We start from the raw sequence: 24,520 nt of genomic DNA on the forward strand, positions 1-24,520 counted from the left end.
GACCCCCTCCGATCAACAGTTTGACAAGCATGCTGTTGCTGCGGCCTCTCCACTGAATACCAAGCACAGCGACATTCATATTATAGAGGCTGTGCTTGGTATTACAACTCAGCCGTATTCACTTGAATGGGACCAATGAGGTGATGTCATCGGCACAGAAAAGAGGTTGCAAGCACTTGTGAGCACCAAAGTCTCTTCAAGTAGCTGATAGCAGATGTCACCACGCTCTAATCCATATATTAATAACCTATAAGCCATCAATATTAAAAAAAGGAATCTTTAACAAAGTGATAAATTGATATAATTTTACTATTCTATTCCTGAAATTAAATATGCATTCTAATAAATCACTGATGTCAATTATTCCTGATTTTTCTCTCTAGGTGATCCACGTAACTGGACGATTGCGACTCCGTGTGTCTCTGTCTCATGGACGCTCTGGTACCGGACAGGTGATGGGCTTAGTAGTTGTGGCTCATGCGCTCCCTCCTCCAACCATCAATGAAGTCCGCATTGACTGCCACATGTTTGTAACCCGAGTCAACATGGACCTCAATATTATATACTGTGAAAATAGGTAGGTGGTCTTCTAGAATAAAACATTAAGACTCAAGAGACCCTAATTTGTATTAACACTAAGAGGGATTATATCTTTGGAGTGGCTGAACAGATTTGGATAAAAAACATTACAATGCTCAGGGTGACAGCGCCTATGAAATGATGCACGTCATTGGGCACATCCCCTTTAAGTAATAGCATTTTCAGGTGCTCCCCTACTTTGGGTCTGTGGGTTTCCCTATATGTAGAGACTCAACACAGAAAGACAAGTAACAGAACAAACGAGTAGGTGACTTGTAATAACACAAGACCGCAAGTACATGAGGGGAACACACATAAGGAGGTGATAGACAACGAGGGATTGGTACCACCCCCTGGGTTAGTGGGAGCCCAAAGGACCCTTGGATTAATGGGACCAAGGACTACCAAACAGACCTTAAAAATGGACCTGCTCATCCCTTCCAAAAGTCAGTCAATTTTAAAGGGTAACTAAACTTTCAGACAACTTTTGATTTTCTGGCAGTATGTGTGTCATTAATACATTTTGTAATATACTTTATTTACAAATTGTATCTCCTTTTAGTGAAATCCTGAATCCCTGTATTCTTTCCCTTGCTTCCGTATTGAGACCCAACCCCTGATTTTCATTGTGTATGGTGTATAGACTGTGTGAAATGAAGAGAAAATGAGGGGAGGTAAGGGTCACTCCAAATGGCTATATCTCAGGCATTATAGGAACCTGCTTTTGGTGCCCTATGACAGAGAAGATTCTAATCTTTCATATGACACTAAGGCTACAGCTCTACTTGTATGATCTCCAGAGATATCACTGGTGGAAAACCCAGTCGGGATTGAGTTATTTATTTTCAGCGTATAATACATAGATATAAATATCCTAATCCCGACAGAGTTTTCAACCAGTGATGTCTCTGAAAATTATAAATATACAATCATGTGAAAGATGAGATCCTCCTCTTTCATAGGACACCCAAAAGCAAGGTTCTATGTTTTATAATGCCCGAGACATAGCCATGAAGTGACCCTTCCCCAACCTCATTTTCCTCTTCATTGCATACACCCCGTACACGGTACACCAGGGGTGCCCAATACGTTGAACGCGATCTACCGGTCGATCGCAATGGTCGCATGGGTCAATCGCGGGATGCAGCCAGGGATCCCCGGTGTCTGCTTGTTCACAGTGCAGGCTGAGAGTCGACTCAAGCACTGTGAACAAGCACTCCGGACACTTGCAGGCCGCTCTTAGGGATGGAGGGAGCCGGGGTGCTGCTTGTTCACAGCGCAGGCTGAGAGTCATCTCCAGACACTGGCAGGCGGCTCTGCCGCAGCCCCAGCCTGCCAGTGTCCAGAGATAACTCTCAGCCTGCGCTGTGAACAAGCAGACAGCGGGGATCCCTGGGCGGCCACAGAACACCGCTGTCTCCTGCTCTCACGCTCTGCCGGCCCCGCCCACATGCCCAACCCCGCCACAGACACGCCCCAGTCCGCCCACAGGCCCTCCCGGCCCCGCCCACAAGAAGTGGGTAGTAGAAAAAGTGTGAGCACTCCTGCGGTACACAATGAGAAGCAGGGAACAGATCTCAATACAGAGGCAAGAGAAAGAGATAAAAAAAATGCAGGATTTCACAGAAAGGAGACAAAATATGTTAATAAAATATATTACAAAATCTATTAATGACACAAACACTGCCAGAAAAGCAAAAGTTGTCCGAAAGTCTACTTATCCTTTAACATCCTATGGTTTTACTCAATGTATCTGATAGTAGGGTAGAGCGCTGTCGCCCTTCATAGTACATGGGTAGGGTACAAGAAAGACATCACTTTCATCCTTTCTCATTACTGACGCGCCATCATAAGGATAAATAGTGAGGTGGAACATAAGTTCATGAAGTTCAACCTATTATATTCATGCTGTGTAGATCCAGACAAAGGCAAGAAAACAACTCACTGGGAATCTGCCAGTTACATAATAAGGATCAATGTACGCTCAGCGTCAAGATAGATGTCTGTGTGATCGTATGTAGGTAAATGAACACTGCTGAGATCCGTATCAGGCAACAAATCTCAAGTCGGACAACTTGTGGCAGTAATATCACATTGTTCTTACCTTACCTAGTCCATTGGATGTATAGAAGGATCCCGTATACCAAAAGTCATAGTCAGAAATGGTCAGAAATCAGCACGCTTGGCCGATAGTCACCTCCTAAAGCCTTATTGGTATGGAATTGTTCCAGCACATCGATCATATGATCACATGACTATATGTAGCGCCCGTACGGCGTGTTATACATAGTCATGTAAAACTTGATAAATGGCCGTGTGTTAGACTATACGGCATTGTTGTGGGCAGTGGTGGGCGTACGTACAAGGCCTATGTCTGATATTGTATACCGCACTGTACTATGACTTCCTTTGTTCCACGTTGCTTCATTAGCTAGCTCATTATTCAGGCAATATAATGATGATCATTGCTATTATCACCAGGCTTATTATTACCATTATTAGCGCTATTACAGGTTATTACACGCTTTGTCATTTATATCATTCATCGAGTAATATCCGCTGATTATTATAATTCCGATACAGCGGCGCAGAAAGTGTTGTGTCGCCCGCGCTTCGGGTAATTAGTGGCCTCGTTGTTTTCCGCCTTTGCGATCCGACAGAAATAATTGCTCGTTAATTACTTCCAGTTACATTCACTTTTGCAAAGTCTTTGGAAAGGACAAAAGGAGGAGATTTAACCCTTGTGAAGGGGGTGTAGGCAGAAGTGGCATTTTTACAAGAAGAGCTCTACAAAGTTCTTGGCGTGGAATGAGGAACTATCTCAGCCTAGTCTGGAGGACTTAACTATCTATCACTAGGTGTACTAACCTGCTTACTGCCCAGGAATCTGCAACCTGTTCACAGTGACTAGAAAGTAGAAGGAAGAAGACACAACTTAGTGAAAGGGGGGGAAAGACAAATTTTAGTGATCGTGAGATATTCCCCTACATGTCCGACTAAAAAAAAAACATTTTTCAAGTGAATGGGTTTTAAAACTGACCGCAGGGTTTCCGTCCCCTGTCCAGTTTCGCCGGGCCTGAGGACGAAAACTCGCCAGATTGCACAAACCGGAGAGCAAGCGCAGATGTGAAAGCCCCTTAATTCCACTGAGAACTAAAGGATTGGACATGTGGAGTACAACATGCTCAATCCTTCTGTTTCCCAATGTCGTCTGTTGAACAAAATTTGGACATCCCATACATATCAGATGATTGGTCATCTCCTGAGGTGCAACTGACATTAATGCAATGTGTATTAGTATGATATATTGTGGTGCAGCCTCCTCTCTGCTTCTTTGTTTTTAGATTTCCCTTGATTTCTTTATATCTATGTTTTGCTATCAGTCCCATGATGCCTTAGCACCTCATCACAAGGACAGCTAGAGACAGTACCATCTCTGCCTGCTGGGACCATACTATAACCATGTTCCCAGTTAGATGTATGTTCCCAAAACCAAATACACTTTAATTGTTTTAACTTTTGCTCATGACAAAGATTCTTAATTCCACTGTTTTTTTGCATTTTAAAACAATAAGAATATTGTCCCGTTCTGCATACACAACGCTCTCCTGTTGACTTTAGGAGCAGCTGACTGACATTGAGATGACTACACACCCCAATCCTTCTCTGGTAGTGACCGGTTGTACTAGGAGACATGGTGCATGAAGATTACTTGTACACAAGTGCATTACTTTAGCATCCTGTTATTATCATTATTGCAATTTTTCCTCCTTCCAGTTCATGACATAAGTTAATAAATCAGTGGCTGTCCCTAACCTTCTGTATTTTGTAACACACATCTCTTGCGCCAGTACTCACCAGAACGCCCCAGTTTCGTTCCAGACAAGTAAACAGAAAATCTATTGATGACTATGTTACAGGATATGTTGTGTAGTTTTTGCATCATTCGATCGGTCGCTTGCGGCATTGACTTACCACTACGCTTAATTCATTTTCTAGGGCAGTACTTGCTAAAAAATACACCGGGGCTTTGTCTGTTCAGAAATTATAACATATTTTCTGGCCTGAGAAAAATAGAATTATACTCGAAAGGAAAAGGGTAATGTGGTCATAAAAATTCTGTGCCCAACCATACCATGTAAGCAGCAAGATGATAGCAGCCAAGGTTCATATTATCCTGGCTAGACCTGTTAGTAAATGCGTAGACTCTGATCCATGTGATGGAAAGAAACATAAATAAGTGTATACTTTGTGAAATAACTAGTGTAAGTTTCCATGTAATTCTATCTTGTGCTGTTACTCTGCTATTCCTCCTGGAATTAGATTGTTGATATTGCCATTGGGAGTTGCGTCCCTACACGGTCTGGCGTTGCCCTACCAGTGCCAGATTGGGCATGGACACACTTAAGTCTCTCTCAACAATTTCTAGGAGGAACAACAGAGGAACAGCACATTAGAGAATCAGGAGAAAAGATTTCACAGAATTGTTATTGTATATGTACTAAAACAGATAACATGTCCGTGGTACTGACCCTCCTCAAGAAGTAGTAGTTACAGCAGTTGCCCAAGATTTAGGGCAAACTCAATGGCAGGGGTAGGTATAAAACAAACAAAAAAAGATATACTTACCCTATTGCCGGTGCTCTATTGTGTTGTTCTGTCCCAATTCTACTTTTCTCCTGTCCCAAGTTCGCATCGCCAGAAGTGCAGAGACTCGGTGACTACCGAGACAATCACTGACATCAGTGGTCACGGGAAAAGGAAGGGTGACACCACTCACATACATCACTGGTTCCTTACCAATGACTGCTGAGGTCACTGATCGGTCTCAGTAGCCATGTGAGCCCCTTCTGGTATGACAAGTTCAGGCACGGGAGGTAAAGGGGACCAACGGAGCATCGGGGATTGGTAAGTATAGCTTTTTTTGCTGTACACCACCCACGCCCAAAGAAGTTTGCCCTAAATACTGGACAGCTCCTTTAAGATTTGTGTATATCCCTTTATCCTTAGCACCTTATAAAGGGTGTCTGTGCATTATTAAGAGTTTCCCATTATGTAAACGTTTAATTTTCTTGAATATTGCAGAATCAGCGATTACATGGACCTCAATGCTGTGGATCTGATGGGGAAAAGATGCTATCACTTCATTCATGCTGAAGATGTGGAAGGCATCAGACACAGCCACCTGGACTGTGAGTATGTTGCACAGTTACCTAGAGAGTCGCCTTATTAGGCCTAACTATTCTCATAACATGGGACATACTGAAAGCGTACCTCCAGTTATGAACAACTTTGCATAAATGAATAGTACAGGTTAATATATGAAACTTTGTCATAGATCTTAAAAAAAATATATGATTTCTTTTCCACTTTTCAGGCAGATTTACTTTCTACATATTAGTCTATAAGAAGGTGAGGGATATGGTGAGGCTTCTAAAAAAGACACTCGAATAATTACTGCTACATTGAACACTGCTTAACACTGATAGGTTGTAGATTAGAGGCTACAAGTGCACAGAATGAGGCTATAAATTAATTAACCAGCCAGCACCAACCTCCTATTCCCTCCTTCCTGCTCCATAGAGCTCGGTGTGTGAAGCTGGATACGGAGGCGAATTTTATGTAAACTAGCAGTCATATTGATAGATAAGGAGCAGGAGAACATCTTAAGGCTACAGTCACACCTATGTTGGGTGAGCGTTCGGGGATTCCATCCCTTGTTCTGCTTGAAAAATGCAAAAAGTATTTTTCAGGAACAAACCCAAAGGACCCCATTATAGTCTGTTTTTAAGCGGACCCGAAGAACTTGAACTCTAGTCATAAGTGGAGAAGGAAACAGATATCCATAAGAAGACATATTACAAAGTTTCTGATAGTCACATGCACAGTTTACATATGAAACGTTGTTTATAACTGGAAGTACGCTTTAAAGGGATCTTCAAACACGATATCAGTCCTGCTGGTAACAGAATACTTTATAACTTTTTATTTTACTTTATGTTTGTTCTGCTGCCAGGAGTCCAGTGGGCGGCCCTATTCATTGATTGACAGCTATCTCATTCACACTCAGTCACTGATAAGACCGCCCCCTGGACTCCTAAGGCCAGAAAAAGCAGAAGTTAAAATAAAAAGTTATACGTTATACTGACCCTTTCCCAACCAAACTATATCTCAATCTGCTCAGCTCCTTCTGCTCTATAACATGCTGCCTGTAGATCAGGTTCTTTTTAATGCCTGATATCTGTATTTGTGTTCCTATGTGTGACAGTATGATGTTTTTTTATACATGTAACTGGGTTCACCTACAAGAAAAAATATACCGCCTATCCACAGGCTGTTTGTAAATCTATGATTTTTCGGAAACTACAGCTTTTCAGGGTAAAACCTACTTCTTTGTAATGACGGAGCCTGTCACTATTTTAGGCTACCTGGGGTTTTGGCAGCATGAAACTGATGGCAGGTTCCCTTTAAGGCGCTTCCTCCTTGTTTTGTACCTGGCTGAGGCAGTATTCTGGAGAATAATATGTATTGGATGTGCTTTCCGTCAGTTTGAAGCCTGACTTCAATGGAATCTGTCACGTTGAATATTCAGTCCAATGCCAGCAGTGTGTTATAGAGCAGGAGATGCGGAGCAGATTAAAAGGGTTATCCAACTTGTTAAAATTGATGGTCTATCCTCAATGAGTCATTTTAGTTAACCTTCAGGATAAGCAGCTGTCTGTGTACATGAAGAACACTAATTCTGGCCATTATAGGATTGCATTTTGCATTGTGTAGCATTTTCCCCTCTGTAGGCTCTAGCTGTAGTTTGCAGTTTACCCTGAATGGTGGGGGGAAATTAGCTGTCATACACTGCACACAGTCAGTAAAGAAGAATCTGCTGCTTAACTGTTTGTCTAGCTCTAAAACAGCCCCAGAACTATGCAGGACTTATACAGTGAGGTACTGACATGTTCTAGTGTGAATAAAGCCATGGAAAAACGCTTCCTACTCAAATGCAGTATGACTCTAAGCCGGTGTTTATGCTTCTGTCTCCCTTAGTTGCTGTTTCCTCTTCCCCTCTCCATAGACTATTACAGTTATGTCTAATCTGATACATGTGACCTACAGTCTCAAAACAGACATTGCAGAGATGTCAAAAATTCAGTATAGCAGGAAAAGTGGGGAGGAAGAAAAGAGCCTGATAAGAGGTGAAAGGAGCATTTTACTCTGAGTGGATACATTGCATTAGCTGTTCTATTGATTTGCTCTAAAATAACAGTGACCACTTAAAATGGATCGTCAGTTTTAGATTGCTGAGGGTCAGACTCTCTTTAGAAGGAGTCACAGAGCTCATGCAAGACCTACAGATGTCGGGCGCTGTAATGCACAGGGCACCATAGTTTTCACTGGGTCTGTTTGGGATATTGCAGCATTGTCCCATTTACTTCAATGGGATGCCAAGCACCCCATGGGTTAGGTGATAGCAGCAGTTGTTGCAAAGTACAGTGACCCAGATTTACAGGTGAAATTTCAGCAAAATACTGGTGCAATTTGTGCCAAAAAAAAACTGGTATACATGCCTTACACCATATTTATCAATTGTTTGAGATACTTTTTATAAGTTGCCCAACAAAGGCGGTAAGGGGTGTGATTGATTGGGAAGGTGGTATGGGAAAGATGAAACATTGTTCACCAGATCAATGTGCCAAAATTTTGGCATCAACTAACACATAGGTGGTGTAACGTTATACTAGACAGGCTAAAAGTACTATACAGATGGGCAGATTTAGTCATAAACCACAATATGACTTACCGGTACATAATATACTTTACACCATATCTATCAACTGCTTTAGACACTTTCTGTACTTTGACAATGGAAAGGGGCTTAGTGGGAAACGGGGCTTAATGGTAATCGGACAGGGTTCAACATGCAACACTGTGTGCCAAAATTTGGCACATTCTTTGATTGAAACTAAGCCAACTAATAGGTAGTGTAAAGGTAAGCAGTCTAGAGATGCACCAGATTTATTATCCAGCATTAGTCACTGTGGGAATTTGGCACATTTTACAACTGTCTAGGACTCTAGGCTATCTTATCACTTTCTAACTGTTAGACAGTTAGACAGCTGAAACGTACCCCAGTACCAGTCATTTCTGGCATACAGGAGCTCCTGAATTCCAGAGGTGGGTCTCCATGTGATGTCTTAGAATGAGATCACACGTTGCAGAAAAGGTTTTTTTTGTTGCAAATATTTCAGCATTTTTTTGAGCAAAAGCCAAAGACGGCTTTAAAGGGATCCTATTATTTAAACTCAGTTTTTTCTGTCTATCACTTAGGAATAGCCTTAAGGAAGGCTATTCTTCTCCTACCTTTAGATGGGGGCATCCCCAGCGCTCAAACAGCACTGGGGGCGTCCCCAATGCTGCGAGAGAACTCTCCAGCACTGCCTCCATCTTCTTCAGGAACGGGTCTTCTTTGCATCTTCTTCCGGGGGTTGGCTTCAAACTTCTAGGCCTAGGGCAAAGCCGACTGCGCATGCCTGCCGGCAGCAAGAGCATGACCGCTTACAATACTGTGTAAGTGGCCATTTTCTTGTGGCCTAGGGCATGCGCAGTCGGCTTTGCCCTAGGTCCGAAGCCTAGAAGTTTGAAGTCAACCCCCGGAAGAAGACACGAAGAACACCCGTTCCTGAAGAAGATAGAGGCATCGCTGGAGAGTTCTCTTGCAGCATTGGGGACGCCCCCAGTGCTGTGAGAGAACTCATTTGCATACCAGCGAAAACTGGGATCTCTACGGAATGGCAGCACGGAGAAGACATCTAAAGGTAGCAGAAGAATAACCTTTCTTAAGGCTATTCCTACGTGATAGGCAGAATAAATTGAGTTTAAATGATAGGATCCCTTTAACAGGAATGGGAAATATATAGAAAAATTCATTTCAAATCTGCAACAAAAAAGCAGCTTTTCTGCAACGTGGGGGCCTTAGATGGGAATAAGCCATTAAGCTTGGAAATATTGTAAAAGCGGAATTTCCTCCTAATCAGATATTCCCATACTATAAAGTAATAAACTGAAATCAGAATAATCTAGTAGGTAAATAAATGCATTTCACATTCTGTCTATGCACTAAGATCAATTGATAAAGCCGAGAAACTGCAAAGTGATTTTTTCGCTTGCACATGAACATATTCCCACACACTTCAGAGTCAGACATATAGTTTGGAGTTCTAGGCTTTCTTGCTACTAAAAAGGCAAAAAGTAAAAGATAAACTTGTGAGAGCATTTTATTAAGACGTCGCATGTTAGAAAGCAAAATGTAGAGCACTCTCATCTCTTCTATTCCCCGGCGATCCAGTGCTGATACCCTGGTCTTTGTTGACACGTAGCGTAAGCCAATCTGTGGTTGCAGTGGTCACGTCCTGTATTTTGGGCATTTTGGCCTCCCATCACTGAGCATGTGACCACTTCAGCCAATCAGATGTGTTGTCCATTTTAAGAAAAGACGCGATTGCCGGAACTTCAGGAGAAGACTGTTGTTTTTATAAAATTTGTATGTTTTTTTGTTACTTTGGATAAACCCTTTAAAGAAATATTAAGAATTTTCTAAGTGGCAGGGTGACTACAAAATGAATTTTCTTCCTACCAGTGGTATTTGACTTCTATACGAGAAGGGTTTTCTGTTTTGAAACATACTAAAGTATTCCTAACCTGCTGCCACGATAGATAGAAATATAGAAAGATAGATAGATAGATAGATAGATAGATAGATAGATAGATAGATAGATAGGAAATAGATAGATAGATAGATAATAGATAAATAGACAGGAGATAGATAAATAGATAATAGATAGATAGACAGATAGATAGATAGATAGATAGATAGATAGATAGATAGATAGATATGACAATAGATAGATAGATAGATAGATAGATAGATAGATAGATAGATAGATAGATAGATAGGAGATAGATAGATAGCTAGGAGATAGATAGATAGATAGATAGATAGATAGATAGATAGATAGATAGGAGATAAATAGATAGATAGATAGATAGATAGATAGATAGATAATAGATAGATAGATAGATAGATAGATAGATAGGAGATAGATAGATAGATAGGAGATAGATAGATAGATAGATAGATAGATAGATAGATAATAGTTGGATAGATAGATAATAGATAGATAAATAGATAGGAGATAGATAGATAGATAGATGAATAGATAGATAGATAGATAGATAGATAGATAGATAGATTCATAGAAATCTTATATAAAATAGCGTCTGCTGTGTTACATGTATTCAGTGTTTAGTACATATGCGGTATTATGTCACCGTGTGTGTATATTTTATTATAATAAGATCATCTCAATGTCCGCAGTCACCATAGACATGGAGCGTACTATACAGAAAGTAGATGGAAAGTATGAAGAAAGGCAAAGGTGGATCCTCCCTGGTGAATGTCCTGTGTTTATTCCTGTCTAATAATATTGAGTATCCCTCTGTTTCTGTCGCTACCTCAGGGACACATTCTCACTGCCATCTGATAAATGGAATATGGACGTTAGAGCCATTTTTATGGCTGTTTCATTCAATGTTAAAGTCCTAATTGAGCCCTAAATTACGGAAAGCAGAAGCTGCCAGGAGCAGGCGGGTGTCGTTTGGCTCTGAGAAAGGTCACCCTGTCTGCTTCGGGAGTGTCTACGGCTGCTAATATCTTCAATACATATGAAGGACAGAACAGAACTTCCAGTTATCACTTAAAAGCACAGGAAGAACATATAACCATTAATATAGAGATGTGCTCCATCTCTATACCCTGCATGCTGCAGACTGCCCATTCATTGCAACAGGTGCCATTCCTCGCTGTATACCCTGCAGTCATTCATCTGTAGCGTCCTCCATTCATGTAATGTGTATAGTGGTGTCCCAACTCTCCCCCATGGCAGATGTCTAGTAAAAGAAGGATTAAGTTGCTGAATCTTAATATGCCCAATCCTTTATTCCTAATGAAGTCAAGAGGCCGACAGGGGTGTCTGGCAATAATTTAGGCTCCACTACCTATTGGGAACATATACTTGCTCAACCAAACCAAGCATGCATATGTCAGAACAATTACTTTTTCATGATGGGGTTAGGGAAGTTGTTAAGTACAGCGGTTTCACCTGGAATCAGTTAGCACTCTAGAATCTGCAGTAGAGATTACAGAGTAGCAGGAGCAGATCTAGGTCTATATGGGCTCTTATGCAATAGTTTTGTATGGCCCCTTTAATCCAAAGAGATAGAACTTGTCCAACAGCATTGGGTTTAACCCGTCTGTGTGTATTGTCCTTGTTTACCTGTGCTCTTGTGTCACACTGTTTGGGCTGTGCCGTTCCCATCTTCTTGGTCATCACCCTGTCCTTCTGTGCTGTGCCGGTGATGCCAAAGAAAGAAAACATCAGCTGCGTTGGCAGAGGAGGGCATCAGTGCTGCCATGCTGAAGAGCTTTGTGAGCACCATGTTCCAAGCCATTGATGCCCAGAGGGATAGAGAAACCCATGACAATTTAGGGGAAGGGGAAATGTGCAGACTTATACTTAGAGGAACTTTGAGATTCGGGTAATGGAGTGAAGGCTAGAGAGTACCACATCGTTCAGCACTTGAGGAGTAGACTGGGCAGCAGTGGGTCTGGCATCTGTTGGGTTTTGCTAGGTAATAACTACATCTCCGACTAGTAGGACAGAATGAGATTTGCCTTCCTACAAGACACATCCAGGCTAGTAGATCAAGTTTGGCTTTGACTTTTCCAATTTTTTGTTACTAGTTAGGCCATGGGTGATATCATATTGTGTTCATAGAGGACTACTGGTGGGAGACAATTCCGACTCCTCTTTTTCCACAACTGTACTCTGACTCCTTCCTAAATAACTGATAGATAGATAGATAGATAGATAGATAGGAGATAGATAGTCATAGTCAGACAGACGTCGTGAAACTCCTCGAAATCACGAAAAAAAACCCTACAGATTGAATTTCTATAGAAGTAAATATGCAAATCATCATAATTATACAATATTAATACCTGTGTAATATAATTTAAAATAATAATTTGATTTTGGATTTGGTAACTTATTTCCGACTCCACCCAAAACTGGTCCCAACTGCGATGCCTAATAGAACTTGTATGCTTGGTTCTTCACCAAGGAAGTCAATAAGAATAGAGACGGTACAAATGGCCGATGAGGTGAAATACTAGGAGGCGGGAAACTTTTTCTCTCGGAGGGATACAGCCATTATATATGTTTAAACGTCTCCTCTTTTTCGCTCCTCGCTCATGATACCATTAGACCAAGACATTCATTGCTCGGAGCTACAAATGGTTCCAGTCTCGCTTGTGATCCATTGGACACTCGGTGCTTTAACATGCGTCTTCACAATGTAGAATATTATATTCATGGAAATAAATCGCAGTTCTGACACAGGATATTGTGCCGTTTGTTCCAGGGGCAGTGTTCCCACTACATTATGGGATGTGTCGTTCTTTTACCTCCCAATTTAATGCATATTAAATACAAAAATCCATTTATTGACCTTCCTAGTACAGTGAAGGACATAGTCAAAGTTTAGTTTCCCAAATCCCTGAGACTTCTCGGTTTTCCTGTCCGTGTCTGAACACCCCCCCCCCCCTCTTGTTCGCCCCCCTCCCCGCTGCGTCCCTCAGCGTTCAGGCGTCATCTGGCGTTTGTTTTTAAAGCTGCCGCGGAGGACGGAGCTGACTGTCAGGGTGCCGTGGGCGAGAGGTGCAGATTAAAGCAGTTTTATTCCTTTTCATGTTGAAGCTGCCAGTTTGGTGACTGGAGCGAGAGAAGCGGAGGGGGAGAGACAGCGAGAGTGTGAGAAAGGGTCTGCCAGTCACACCGCAGCCAAGCCTTGTTCTTTCTGGTTATTGTACCGGCTCGCTGAGGAACGGCCCTCTGTAGACAGGTGTTTGGAGAAATGCAAGGACATGTGCAGTAAAATAGAAATTGACTGTACCAAGGCAGGGTTAAGTTGCTTGCCCCCTGGCATCAAAAAGCTTAATAGCAGGACGGAAGCTCTCTCGTGTGACAAGTGTCAAGGATCTCCAACTTCTCCATCACTAGACTTGATATCTCCGTCACATCATTTACTATCGTGTTATGGGCCATCGCCATAATATATTGCTTGTCTAGATGTGCAATTTTATATTTGCAGTTATATTTACAGACATAGTGTACAATATATGTAATATACATCATAATGAGATCCTTAAAGGGGCTGCATCACTACTGCTTCTGTCCATATTCTCTATTAGTGTATATAGATGTTAGACATTGAAGCGGCAGCTCCGGTCTTGAATTACACGGACAGCCATTTGTCTGGATGGTCTCCATTTAATGCTACTTTTCCCATGTATAGACTGGCACTGCTGACTTGGCTATAACAGGTGCAGTGGCGTAACTAGGAATGGCGGGCCCCATGACGAACTTTTGACATGCCCCCCCCCCCAACCGACACAGACGACCTCGACCGACCAGAGTATAATAATCGGAGACCCAGGGGAATCCTATTAATATTATAAATGTGAAAGTTTGTGAGTTTGTGTGTTTGGATGTTTGCATGTTCGGATGTTTGTTCCTCAATCACGGAAAAACCGCTCCACCGATTTGGCTGAAATTTTCCACAAACATAGTTAATACACCCGATTAAATAATAGGCTACTTTTTGTCACAATAGCGCACATACGTTTTTCCCAGGACCCCCACAAAACCCAAACTCACACCACTATCTCTGCAATCTCACACACTTTGGACCCCGATTTGGCTGAAATTTTCCACAAACATAGTCCCTACACTCGATTGCGCAATAGGCTACTTTTCGTCACAATAGCTCACATACGTTTTTCCCAGGACCCTTTGGATGTTCGGATGTTTGGCGGTCAATCACGCAAAAACCGCTCCACCGATTTGGCTGAAATTTTCCACAAACATAGTCCCTACACTCGATTGCGCAATAGGCTACTTTTCCTCACAATAGCGCACATACGTTTTTCCCAGGACCCTTTGGATGTTCGGATGTTTGGCGGTCAATCACTCAAAAACCGCTCCACCAATTTGGCTGAAATTTTCCACAAACATAGTTAATACACTCGATTAAACAATAGGCTACTTTTCGTCACAATAGCGCACATATGTTTGTGCCAGGACCCCCACAAAACCCAAACTCACACCACCATCTCTGCAATCTCACACACTTTGGACCATAGCAAGCCACAAAATTCATATTGCCCTCTTCAGCCTCGCCCCTAACCCCACACAATCACATATACATAGACTTTACCACTTTGCCCCTCACCTTAACGATTCTCTAGGAGGCGCTCTTTAACGCTCCGGAGCAGCCATGTTTGCCCCCACCACTCTGACAATCCGCGACACCACCCACCTATATCAATACCCCTAGGCGGTCTAATAAATGCAAAAAAAAAAAGTTTTAAAAAAGTAAAAAAAAAAATATAAAAAAAATAAATAAAAAGGATTAAAAATTCAAATCACCCCCCTTTCCCTAGAACACATATAAAAGTAGTTAAAAACTGTGAAATACATACATGTTAGGTATCTGCGCGTCCTAAATCGCCCGCTCTATAAAGCTATACAAATATTTTTCCTGTTCGGTAAACGCCGTAGCGGGAAAAATGGTCAAAAGTGCCAAACTGCCATTTTTTCACTGTTTTGATTCTGCTAAAAATTTGAATAAAAAGTGATCAAAGCAATAACATTTCCCAAAAATGGTAGAACTACAAAGTACACCCGTTCCCGCAAAAAAAGACTCCCTATACATCCCCGTACACGCACGTATAAAAAAGTTACGGCTGTCGGAATATGGCGAGTTTTCAAAAAATAATTTAACACAGTTTTGGATTTTTTTTAAGGGGTCAAAATGTAAATAAAACCATATAAATTTGGTATCCCCGGAATTGTAACGAAACACAGAATACAAGGGACATGTCATTTTGGTTGCACAGTGAACGCCGTAAAACCAAAGCCCGTAAGAAAGTCGCAGAAATGCATTTTTTCTTCAAATCCACCCCATTCTGAATTTTTTCCCTGCTTCCCAGTACATTATATAGAATAAATAATGGTGGCATCAGGAAGAAAAATTTGTCCCAGGAAAAATTAAGACCTCATATAACTCTGGGAGCGGAGACATAAAAAAGTTATGGGGTTTAGAAGGAGGGGAGTCAAAAACGAAAATCAAAAAATGCCATCGGCGGGAAAGGGTTAACTTCAAATACTTCTGTCCCAAAGTCACTATGTCACGCTTCTCACAACACCGTATATATAGCAGCTCAAATACAAATTACATTCAACACAAAAGTCTCACGTATTCTCAGAATTATAGCAAAAACAAGATACAAACTTACATTTCGTATCCCATACCATATACACAGTACGAAAACCTTAACCCCCGCCTGTATATACCCACTTCTACAATCACCGCAGACGAAGTCACGGGTACCAGCTAGTAAAAACATAAAAAACTACTGTTTTTTACCTATCCCCCGGCTCCTACGCTGTTGGCCTCCGTTGCAGTCCTTCTTCAATGACGTCGGACATCACATGACCCGGGTTCATGTGACGTCAGAGATGTCAGACAACTAGGAAGGAGGCCTGGCAGGATCGTGGAGAGGTAAGTAACAGTGTTTTTTATGTTTCTTACCTCTCCCGGGCTTCCGATAATTATACTCGGGGGTCTGCAAAGACCCCAGAGTATAATGATAGTGTTTGTGTGGCCCGCGGTGTCACTTACCGATCCCGGCCCAGCCAGGATCGGCAAGTAAATAGGGCCCGTAACGGACTATTTAAAAAAAACTAAAAAAACCGCAGTGGTAGTGGCTGTCACCGTGCCCCCTAATGTCCCGGGCCCTGTGGCAGCCGTTACCACTGCTACCACTGTAGTTACGCCACTGAACAGGTGGATGATCGCCAGGGGATACAGAGGTAAGCCAAACAGGCCTAAAGAATCCAAAATTGTCATTTCTACATTGCCCACTGGTATTGGGGCCTTTAGGCACAAATGGCTCTCCTATCCTCTGAGAGACGCCAGAACTCCATACAATCGACTTTTATAACTTAGAACGACATAACCTGTCCACTGTATATTATTGGACATTTCTGCACCTTTTCATGAACTATGATCGAGCCTTGAGAACCAGGAATATATTGGCACAGAGCAATTGTCTTGTAGACCATTTTTAACCCAAAGTGGTGGTATTCACCTAAACTGCGCTTATTTATATGAGCGTGTAATATTTGATCGAATACCTCCCCTGCATAGATATTGGTGTAAAAAAGCATCAGTGGAGTTTGGAGGGGAATCCAATTTTTACCGCGTGGTATTCGACCGATTACACCAATATCTATGCAGCAGAGGTATTCGATCAAATACTACTCGCTCATCTCTAGTCTTTATCTGGGGTTCTGTCCTGCTTCACTTTTTTCACTACTTACTCCTGTCCAATTGGTCAACCGTCAGTGCCAAGCCTGTAAATGCCATACACCATGGTATCAATGCCCGAATACAGTAATATTCATTGATTTGTTTGCCCTGCGCCCTACTTGTCCTGTTGGTCATCCTTCTGTTCTTTTGTGCCGGGTCTCTGTCTCTGACTCAGAAGAGACGGAGCAATGTCCAGGGAGGTGAAGCACAAATGCTAAGACAGCAGGGAACAGGGGGTCTGAAAATGCCATACATCATGGTATCAATGCCCTGTCGCAGAATGGAGAACGCTCACTGATGTGTAGGGGGAGGGAAGCTGCAAACTCATATCGAGGTAGTGTTGAGATGTAGCAGAGTTGTAATGGAATTGAGATGTACACTATGTAATGGCAGGGCAGCAGTGCTCTCTGGCATCTGCCTCAGTTTGCTTTCCTTGGTGCCAGTAGTAGGCTTGAGCCTGTTAGGCCTCACTGCAATTGTGGATTAAAGTACGGACCCATTCATCTCCATGGGCCCATGCACACGACAGTAGTTTTTGCGATTGTGTATCCATGCCACATACAAGGACCGCAAATTACGAAGCATGTCCATATTTGCAGCATAGACAAGTGTAGGAGACAATACAAGTCCTCTTGAAGATCCGTGATTGCGGATTACATGTGAACGTGTTTTTTTGCGGACAGTAAGTAATACTATGGTTATATGTAGGAAATATTATACATATAGGAAAAATCGTGTCCATGGTCTTCTACACAGTGTAACCGACCCAAGAGTCTAGTGACAGTAATAAGGTTCTGGGTACCACGTACCAGTGATATTTTAAGCCTGGGGCCCAGCAAATATTATTGTTGTATATCCATTTCTACAGCTGTCCACAGCAATGGCGCGACATCTAGGTAGCCCAAGATGGCAGGCTGTTAAATACTAGTCTGATTCATGGCTGTAACAATGGAACGTTTCGGACTAAGCATCTACTGCTCCATATATTAGACCGATGTCCCCTATATACCTTGTTACTCGATTGCTAATCTGATAATAGCAATCCCTTTATTACTGATGCTAATTCCTTCATATAATGCAGATGTCTCATGAAAGGTTGGTGACATTTCAGCCGTGTTTATTAAGAATGGTATTTTACACTGAACATAACTCTGCAGCCAGATGTTACATGTAAATCATTGGGGAATTCTACATTTCCATATGGAGCAGTAGTGCATTGTGTTTATGAGCCCCGTTGTTAACGGCAGGACGCGCTGTCCTTGTTGTATTTGTCGACCATTATGTATGGCATTGCTTACATCAATAGGAAATGTTTCTGAATGACTCGAGTTTTCAGCAGCTTATATAATATTCTGTATACCACCAGAATGGCAAGTTGTGCCAAAACTGTACAAATTGACGTGTTCTAGGTTGATACTGGCGGTGTTGGTGAATTGGCTGCGCAGGTTTTTATCCCAGCATGTGGACTAGGTTTTGGTAATGTGCACCCCGCTGTGACTACATCTCAGGAGGAGCTAGCCTTAAAGTATGTACACCCCACTGTGATTACATCTCAGGAGGAGATAGCCTTAAAGTATGTGCACCCCGCTGTGACTACATCTCAGGAGGAGCTAGCCTTAGAGTATGTGCACCCCGCTGTGACTACATCTCAGGAGGAGCTAGCCTTAAAGTATGTACACCCCGCCGTGACTACATCTCAGGAGGAGCTAGCCTTAAAGTATGTGCACCCCACTGTGACTACATCTCAGGAGGAGCTAGCCTTAAAGTATGTGCACCCCGCTGTGACTACATCTCAGGAGGAGCTAGCCTTAAAGTATGTACACCCCGCCGTGACTACATCTCAGGAGGAGCTAGCCTTAAAGTATGTGCACCCCGCTGTGACTACATCTCAGGAGGAGCTAGCCTTAAAGTATGTACACCCCACTGTGATTACATCTCAGGAGGAGATAGCCTTAAAGTATGTGCACCCCGCTGTGACTACATCTCAGGAGGAGATAGCCTTAAAGTATGTGCACCCCGCTGTGACTACATCTCAGGAGGAGCTAGCCTTAGAGTATGTGCACCCCGCTGTGACTACATCTCAGGAGGAGCTAGCCTTAAAGTATGTGCACCCCGCTGTGACTACATCTCAGGAGGAGCTAGCCTTAAAGTATGTACACCCCGCCGTGACTACATCTCAGGAGGAGCTAGCCTTAAAGTATGTGCTCCCCGCTGTGACTACATCTCAGGAGGAGCTAGCCTTAAAGTATGTGCACCCCGCTGTGACTACATCTCAGGAGGAGCTAGCCTTAAAGTATGTGCACCCCGCTGTGACTACATCTCAGGAGGAGCTAGCCTTAAAGTATGTGCACCCCGCTGTGACTACATCTCAGGAGGAGCTAGCCTTAAAGTATGTGCACCCCGCTGTGACTACATCTCAGGAGGAGCTAGCCTTAGAGTATGTGCACCCCGCTGTGACTACATCTCAGGAGGAGCTAGCCTTAGAGTATGTGCACCCCGCTGTGACTACATCTCAGGAGGAGCTAGCCTTAAAGTATGTACACCCCGCCGTGACTACATCTCAGGAGGAGCTAGCCTTAAAGTATGTGCACCCCACTGTGACTACATCTCAGGAGGAGCTAGCCTTAAAGTATGTACACCCCACTGTGATTACATCTCAGGAGGAGCTAGCCTTAAAGTATGTACACCCCACTGTGATTACATCTCAGGAGGAGATAGCCTTAAAGTATGTGCACCCCGCTGTGACTACATCTCAGGAGGAGCTAGCCTTAAAGTATGTGCACCCCGCTGTGACTACATCTCAGGAGGAGATAGCCTTAAAGTAGCCATGTACATTAATATTGCTCAATCATGGCAGGATGGGCCATATATTTTATGTGTACAGGGGTTTCTTGACCTACCCCAACAATGGGTGTCATAGTGAACAGGGGAGAGGAATTGGGCTGTATGTCCAATACTTTTGATTGGAAGGGAGATAAGCTGCCGTCAGAGAACAAGGGGTCCCCATCTTTAGGCACCATGTGCGTGTTAGAACCATGTGCCAAACACTTCATGCTGGCACAAGGAGTCCCCTTAGGCTCTGTAGTGTATGACTATCTTTAGGCATCATATACATGTCCTAACCATGTATACACAGCTTCATATTGGCACAAGGAGTCTCCTTAGGCTCTGACGTTTAAGCCTATCTTCATCTTGTATATGGCGGAACCATGTGAAGAAGGCTTCGTGCTAACACGCAGAGTCTCCTTAGGCTCTGTAGTGTATGGTTATCTTTAGGCATCATTTAGATAGCAGCTTCATATTGGGACAAGGAGTCTCCTTAGGCTCTGTAGTGTATGACTACCTTAAGCCATCATATACATGGCAGAACCGTATATACACAGCTTCATATTGGCACAGGGAGTCTCCTTAGGCTCTGAAGTTTAAGCCTATATATATGGCACAACCATGTGAAGAAAGCTTCATGTTAACACACAGAGTCTCCTTAGGCTCTGTATTCTCTGTCAATGCTTCTAGGGTAGAATATCTGCATTATATGACATCTGAAAGATCCATTGTATCCATAGTAAGACCTCTTTGGGTTCCCTGTTACAGCTCTTCAGCCATATGCATGAAGCCTAAAGGAGACTGTACAGTATATCTGATTGTCATTAGACTCCATTAATCTTACCCATGCTTGTCATTAGCTTTACCAGGCATGGATGAGTTGAGCATGGTAATGGATCCCTTATTGTTGTAAGGGCAGGACACGCCATAATGCGCCCAATATTTCCCTATCCTCCTTCCTATACTAGCTGTAAATGACTTGTCTTAATCTAATGTTAGTTTCATAACAGATATAACATATTCAGGAGATTTCAATGGACGCTGTGCCCATTGTGCATTATCTTTTAGTGGGGTCAACATGTTTTGCGGACTGTGCAGCTTTCTCCCCGCACTCCACCTGTCCTTATTGTTTTTTTCCTGCCCCCCTCCCTCCGTCCCTTTCTGCCCGCTCCCCCCCAGCACACTGTGTATTGTGTAGCACTTATTAGCCACAATTAAATGGACAATATGAATTTAGTGCCTTCTCCGGAGCCTTCCCCAGCTCTGCTTTGCAGCAAGATGATTAATGCAAATACATATTACTTGAGATAACCATTTAACCACTAATTTAGCCAAATTTATTACAGCAGTTAGAAGGTTTTCCATTCCAGACAGACAGAGACAAGGACACAGTAAGGGGACATGGGGCTGCTGGTGACATACTGCCCCCTCCTGGTGACATAGCAGAAGTGCCCTCCGCTTGCAGTTTTCCTCTAGAAAGATGTGAGAGACACCGATGTAATTTCATGGTTAATTATGTTCCTCTGAACATGCTGCATTATACAGTGATACCGACTACCATCCAGGCAATGAAACATCATGCTCATTAATGCCTATGTGCCCCGCCACCTATAAATCTCAATGCAAAGCCTCGCCATTAACCATTTCTTGTGCAACTCCTGCACATACTGCTTAACTTGGCCAAAATATCAGGTCTATTTATATGTTACAGCATATATATATATATATGAAGCCTGTATTAAAAAGCCCAGATCTGCATTTACAATTTTACAGTTTTCCGTTGGAAACCATCAGCAAGCATATTAAAAGACAACTTACCTGAGCTCCTATAATGCAAACCATTTGCTTGTATCAGATTACTTTACGCCACATGTTGTATATTCACATTGCACTTCCCAGAAGGCAAAACACTGGAGGAAACTGCATGAGCAGATATTGAGATAGCGAGTACAATGAATTTTATGTGCAACTGTCCTCATTCCCCATATGTGTAAATGCTGGGCTCAGCGATAAAGGAGAATTATTATACAGAAATTAGGGTAAAACGGTGGAAGGAAACTTGATCAGGAGGCCTAGTAGGTATCACCCGGAAAACCATGTCCAGCGTCTCCGGCAGCTTAGTGAGTAGTTCCGTTGTCTGGAGCTGGAGAGTTTCTAGAGCCGAGGGTGCATGTACATCGGTAAAGGTGCTGCCCCTTTTCTGTCTTTTTGGATAACCATTGGTCAAGGAATGTTTTCATCTTGTACTCGGATGTCCTTTATGTCCTCTTTCACACTATAGATGGTTTGGTTCTTATCCCTCCTGAGACGGATAGTGCCACATGAAAAGCTTTGGGAAAAATCTTTGTGTTACTCCGTCAGGCAGTGCCAAAGCTTTTTTTATTTCCGAAGCTGGTACGCCTCTCCGGATATCTCCAGCCAAGAGGGTAGATCAGCAGCAGAACCTACAGAAAACTGACACAAGGGTTCATCATTTCTTCAGTATGGTATCGAGAGGGGTGCTAGTTCTTCTTCAGGAGACCAGCTGGTGCAGGGAGTCTTAGGGCTAGTTCGCATGGGCCTAGTGAGCGCGTATTTTGGTCCTGATTTTGCGCGTCAGAATAGGACCAAAATGTTGCGGCTTCCGACAGTCGCGGCTTCCTGCTCCGGAGTAGGCCCAAATGAATGGGCCTAGTCCGGAGGGTGCTGTCACGAGGCGGACGCCGGGGCTGACTCAGCCGCGGAATCCGCCTGAAGAAAGGGCAGCTCGCTTCTTTTTTCTGTGAGCAGGAACATACCGCTCATGGGGAAAAAGTAAGCTAGCGGTCTACATAGACCTCCATTGTGAGGGGGCGGATTCTGAGGTGGTCAAAATCCGACCCTTCTTGCCCCGTGTGAACGAGCCCTTACAGGCAATGCTTCCTGGGAATATATATACAGATTCAACCGTCTCACTAATGCCACCTATGGATATCTATGCTGTAAGTCTATGTCATATCCATGATAGAGCTTTAAGACTTGACGTGGGACGCCCGAAACAGCTCTCTATTGGAGAAGACTCTGGTTTGGCTACTTTGGCTGATCTGAAGTCATGTTTTGTAGGTCTTTAATGCATTCAGTATAGTAGTGCTTATGACTTTCCTATGAAGTATATTTTTCAATATCTTTTACTTTTCTATCACACCTTTACTATCAGTCGTTCCTCTTTCTCCTTCGTTTCCAAAAACCCTGCCTCCGCTGTCTTCACATATTAACTCCCATGGTTTCAGGTCCCCCCATCACCCCACCCCATCTCTCCGACTGGGATTTTGTTCATCTGAGAGCTGTAAATTCTCTCTGACAAGATGAAAAGAAAGTGCTGTATTTTCTGGCCGGCTGGAATCCCCCAAAATGAGCCCAGGGATCAAAGCTGCACAAATACCTTCAAATAACCTCTAAGAGGCAGGCAGAGAGAGACTTTAGTGTGATAGCGGTGGAGTTTAGTGCCGTACTCCCAACCTCTACCAGTATACTGCTACCCTGTGAACGCAGTGCTATGTACACTCGGTTATTGCTAGCCCAACCTGCTGATTTTGGTGGGACTGGTAGACCACCTCGTATGCATGGGGACCTCCTGACTCTCCCCAACATCCAAGCATGACCGATCCTTTTGTTCTCAAGGGAGTTAAGCCCCGTCCGTCGTGCATGGGTATAGCGGGGAGGTTGGGAAGTGTTGTCAGAGACATGAGCGCTCGGTAGACACCACATGGCCAGTTTATACTATATGTAGAAAGAGTGCCCGTGCTATTATTCTATGCATTGAGTAATCTTCATCCAGAAATGATCTGAAGACGTATATTTTCTCTGCAGTGTTGAACAAGGGTCAGTGTGTAACCAAGTATTACCGATGGATGCAGAAGAACGGTGGCTATATCTGGGTCCAGTCTTGTGCGACCATCTCAATCAACGCTAAAAATGCCAACGAGCGAAACATCATCTGGGTCAACTACATCCTCAGGTAACGTCACCCCGTACTTCTGTCTAGGACCTAACTCACAAACTGGACAACATACAACTTCCGGAAGCCCATGGGCCACCTAGGCCTTTAGGTCTATAATATTGAACCTTTAAAGGGAACTTTGCATCTTTCAGTAGGCCCCACTCCACTGATTCTAGTACAGTTTGAGTTTTTTCTCTTGTCCCCTCCATACCTGAGCAATTGTTGCTGTTAATTTCAGGACCAAATATGCTAATTTGTCTGCCTGGTGGGCAGTCCTGAACTAGCTATACGAGCTAAGGACTGCCTACCTGACATATGAGAGCTTAATTAGCATTTTGGGTGCTGAAACTAACATCACTGATTACTCAGGAACGGAGGGGACTACAGAAAAAACTCCAACTGTGCCAGAGTCAATGCAAATGCACCCATTAAAAAGAACATTTCATGTCCTCATGAAAGTGTGGTTTTATATACCACTAGAAAGCCAATAGTGCACTGTTAGTTTTGGCACTGATTTCTCCCCACTGTCAGAAGGGTGTTCCTCATAGCTCAGTGTCATTACTGGGATGTAAGGAACACACCCCCTCCCCCTTGACAGTACTGTAACATAGCCTTGTACTGTCAGAAGGGACGTTCCTTACCGCCCTGCGATGACGTTGAGCTATGAGGAAC

General features: G+C 43.1%; 1 protein-coding gene across 6 annotated transcripts in view; it reads left to right on the plus strand.

Moving 5' to 3' along the window:
• The window catches only part of NPAS3 (neuronal PAS domain protein 3), a 344,072-nt gene that overhangs the window by 314,223 nt on the left and 5,329 nt on the right, over window positions 1-24,520 (plus strand). For all 6 annotated transcript variants that reach the window (XM_075282962.1, XM_075282963.1, XM_075282965.1 and 3 more), the window contains 3 exons: window positions 384-577; window positions 5,665-5,771; window positions 23,719-23,866. In XM_075282962.1, coding sequence (XP_075139063.1) covers window positions 384-577; window positions 5,665-5,771; window positions 23,719-23,866 — 449 coding nt within the window. The remainder of the gene's footprint in view (window positions 1-383; window positions 578-5,664; window positions 5,772-23,718; window positions 23,867-24,520) is intronic.

This window comes from Leptodactylus fuscus, chromosome 7 (assembly GCF_031893055.1).
Source record: "Leptodactylus fuscus isolate aLepFus1 chromosome 7, aLepFus1.hap2, whole genome shotgun sequence".
Classification (NCBI taxonomy): Eukaryota; Metazoa; Chordata; class Amphibia; order Anura; family Leptodactylidae; genus Leptodactylus; species Leptodactylus fuscus.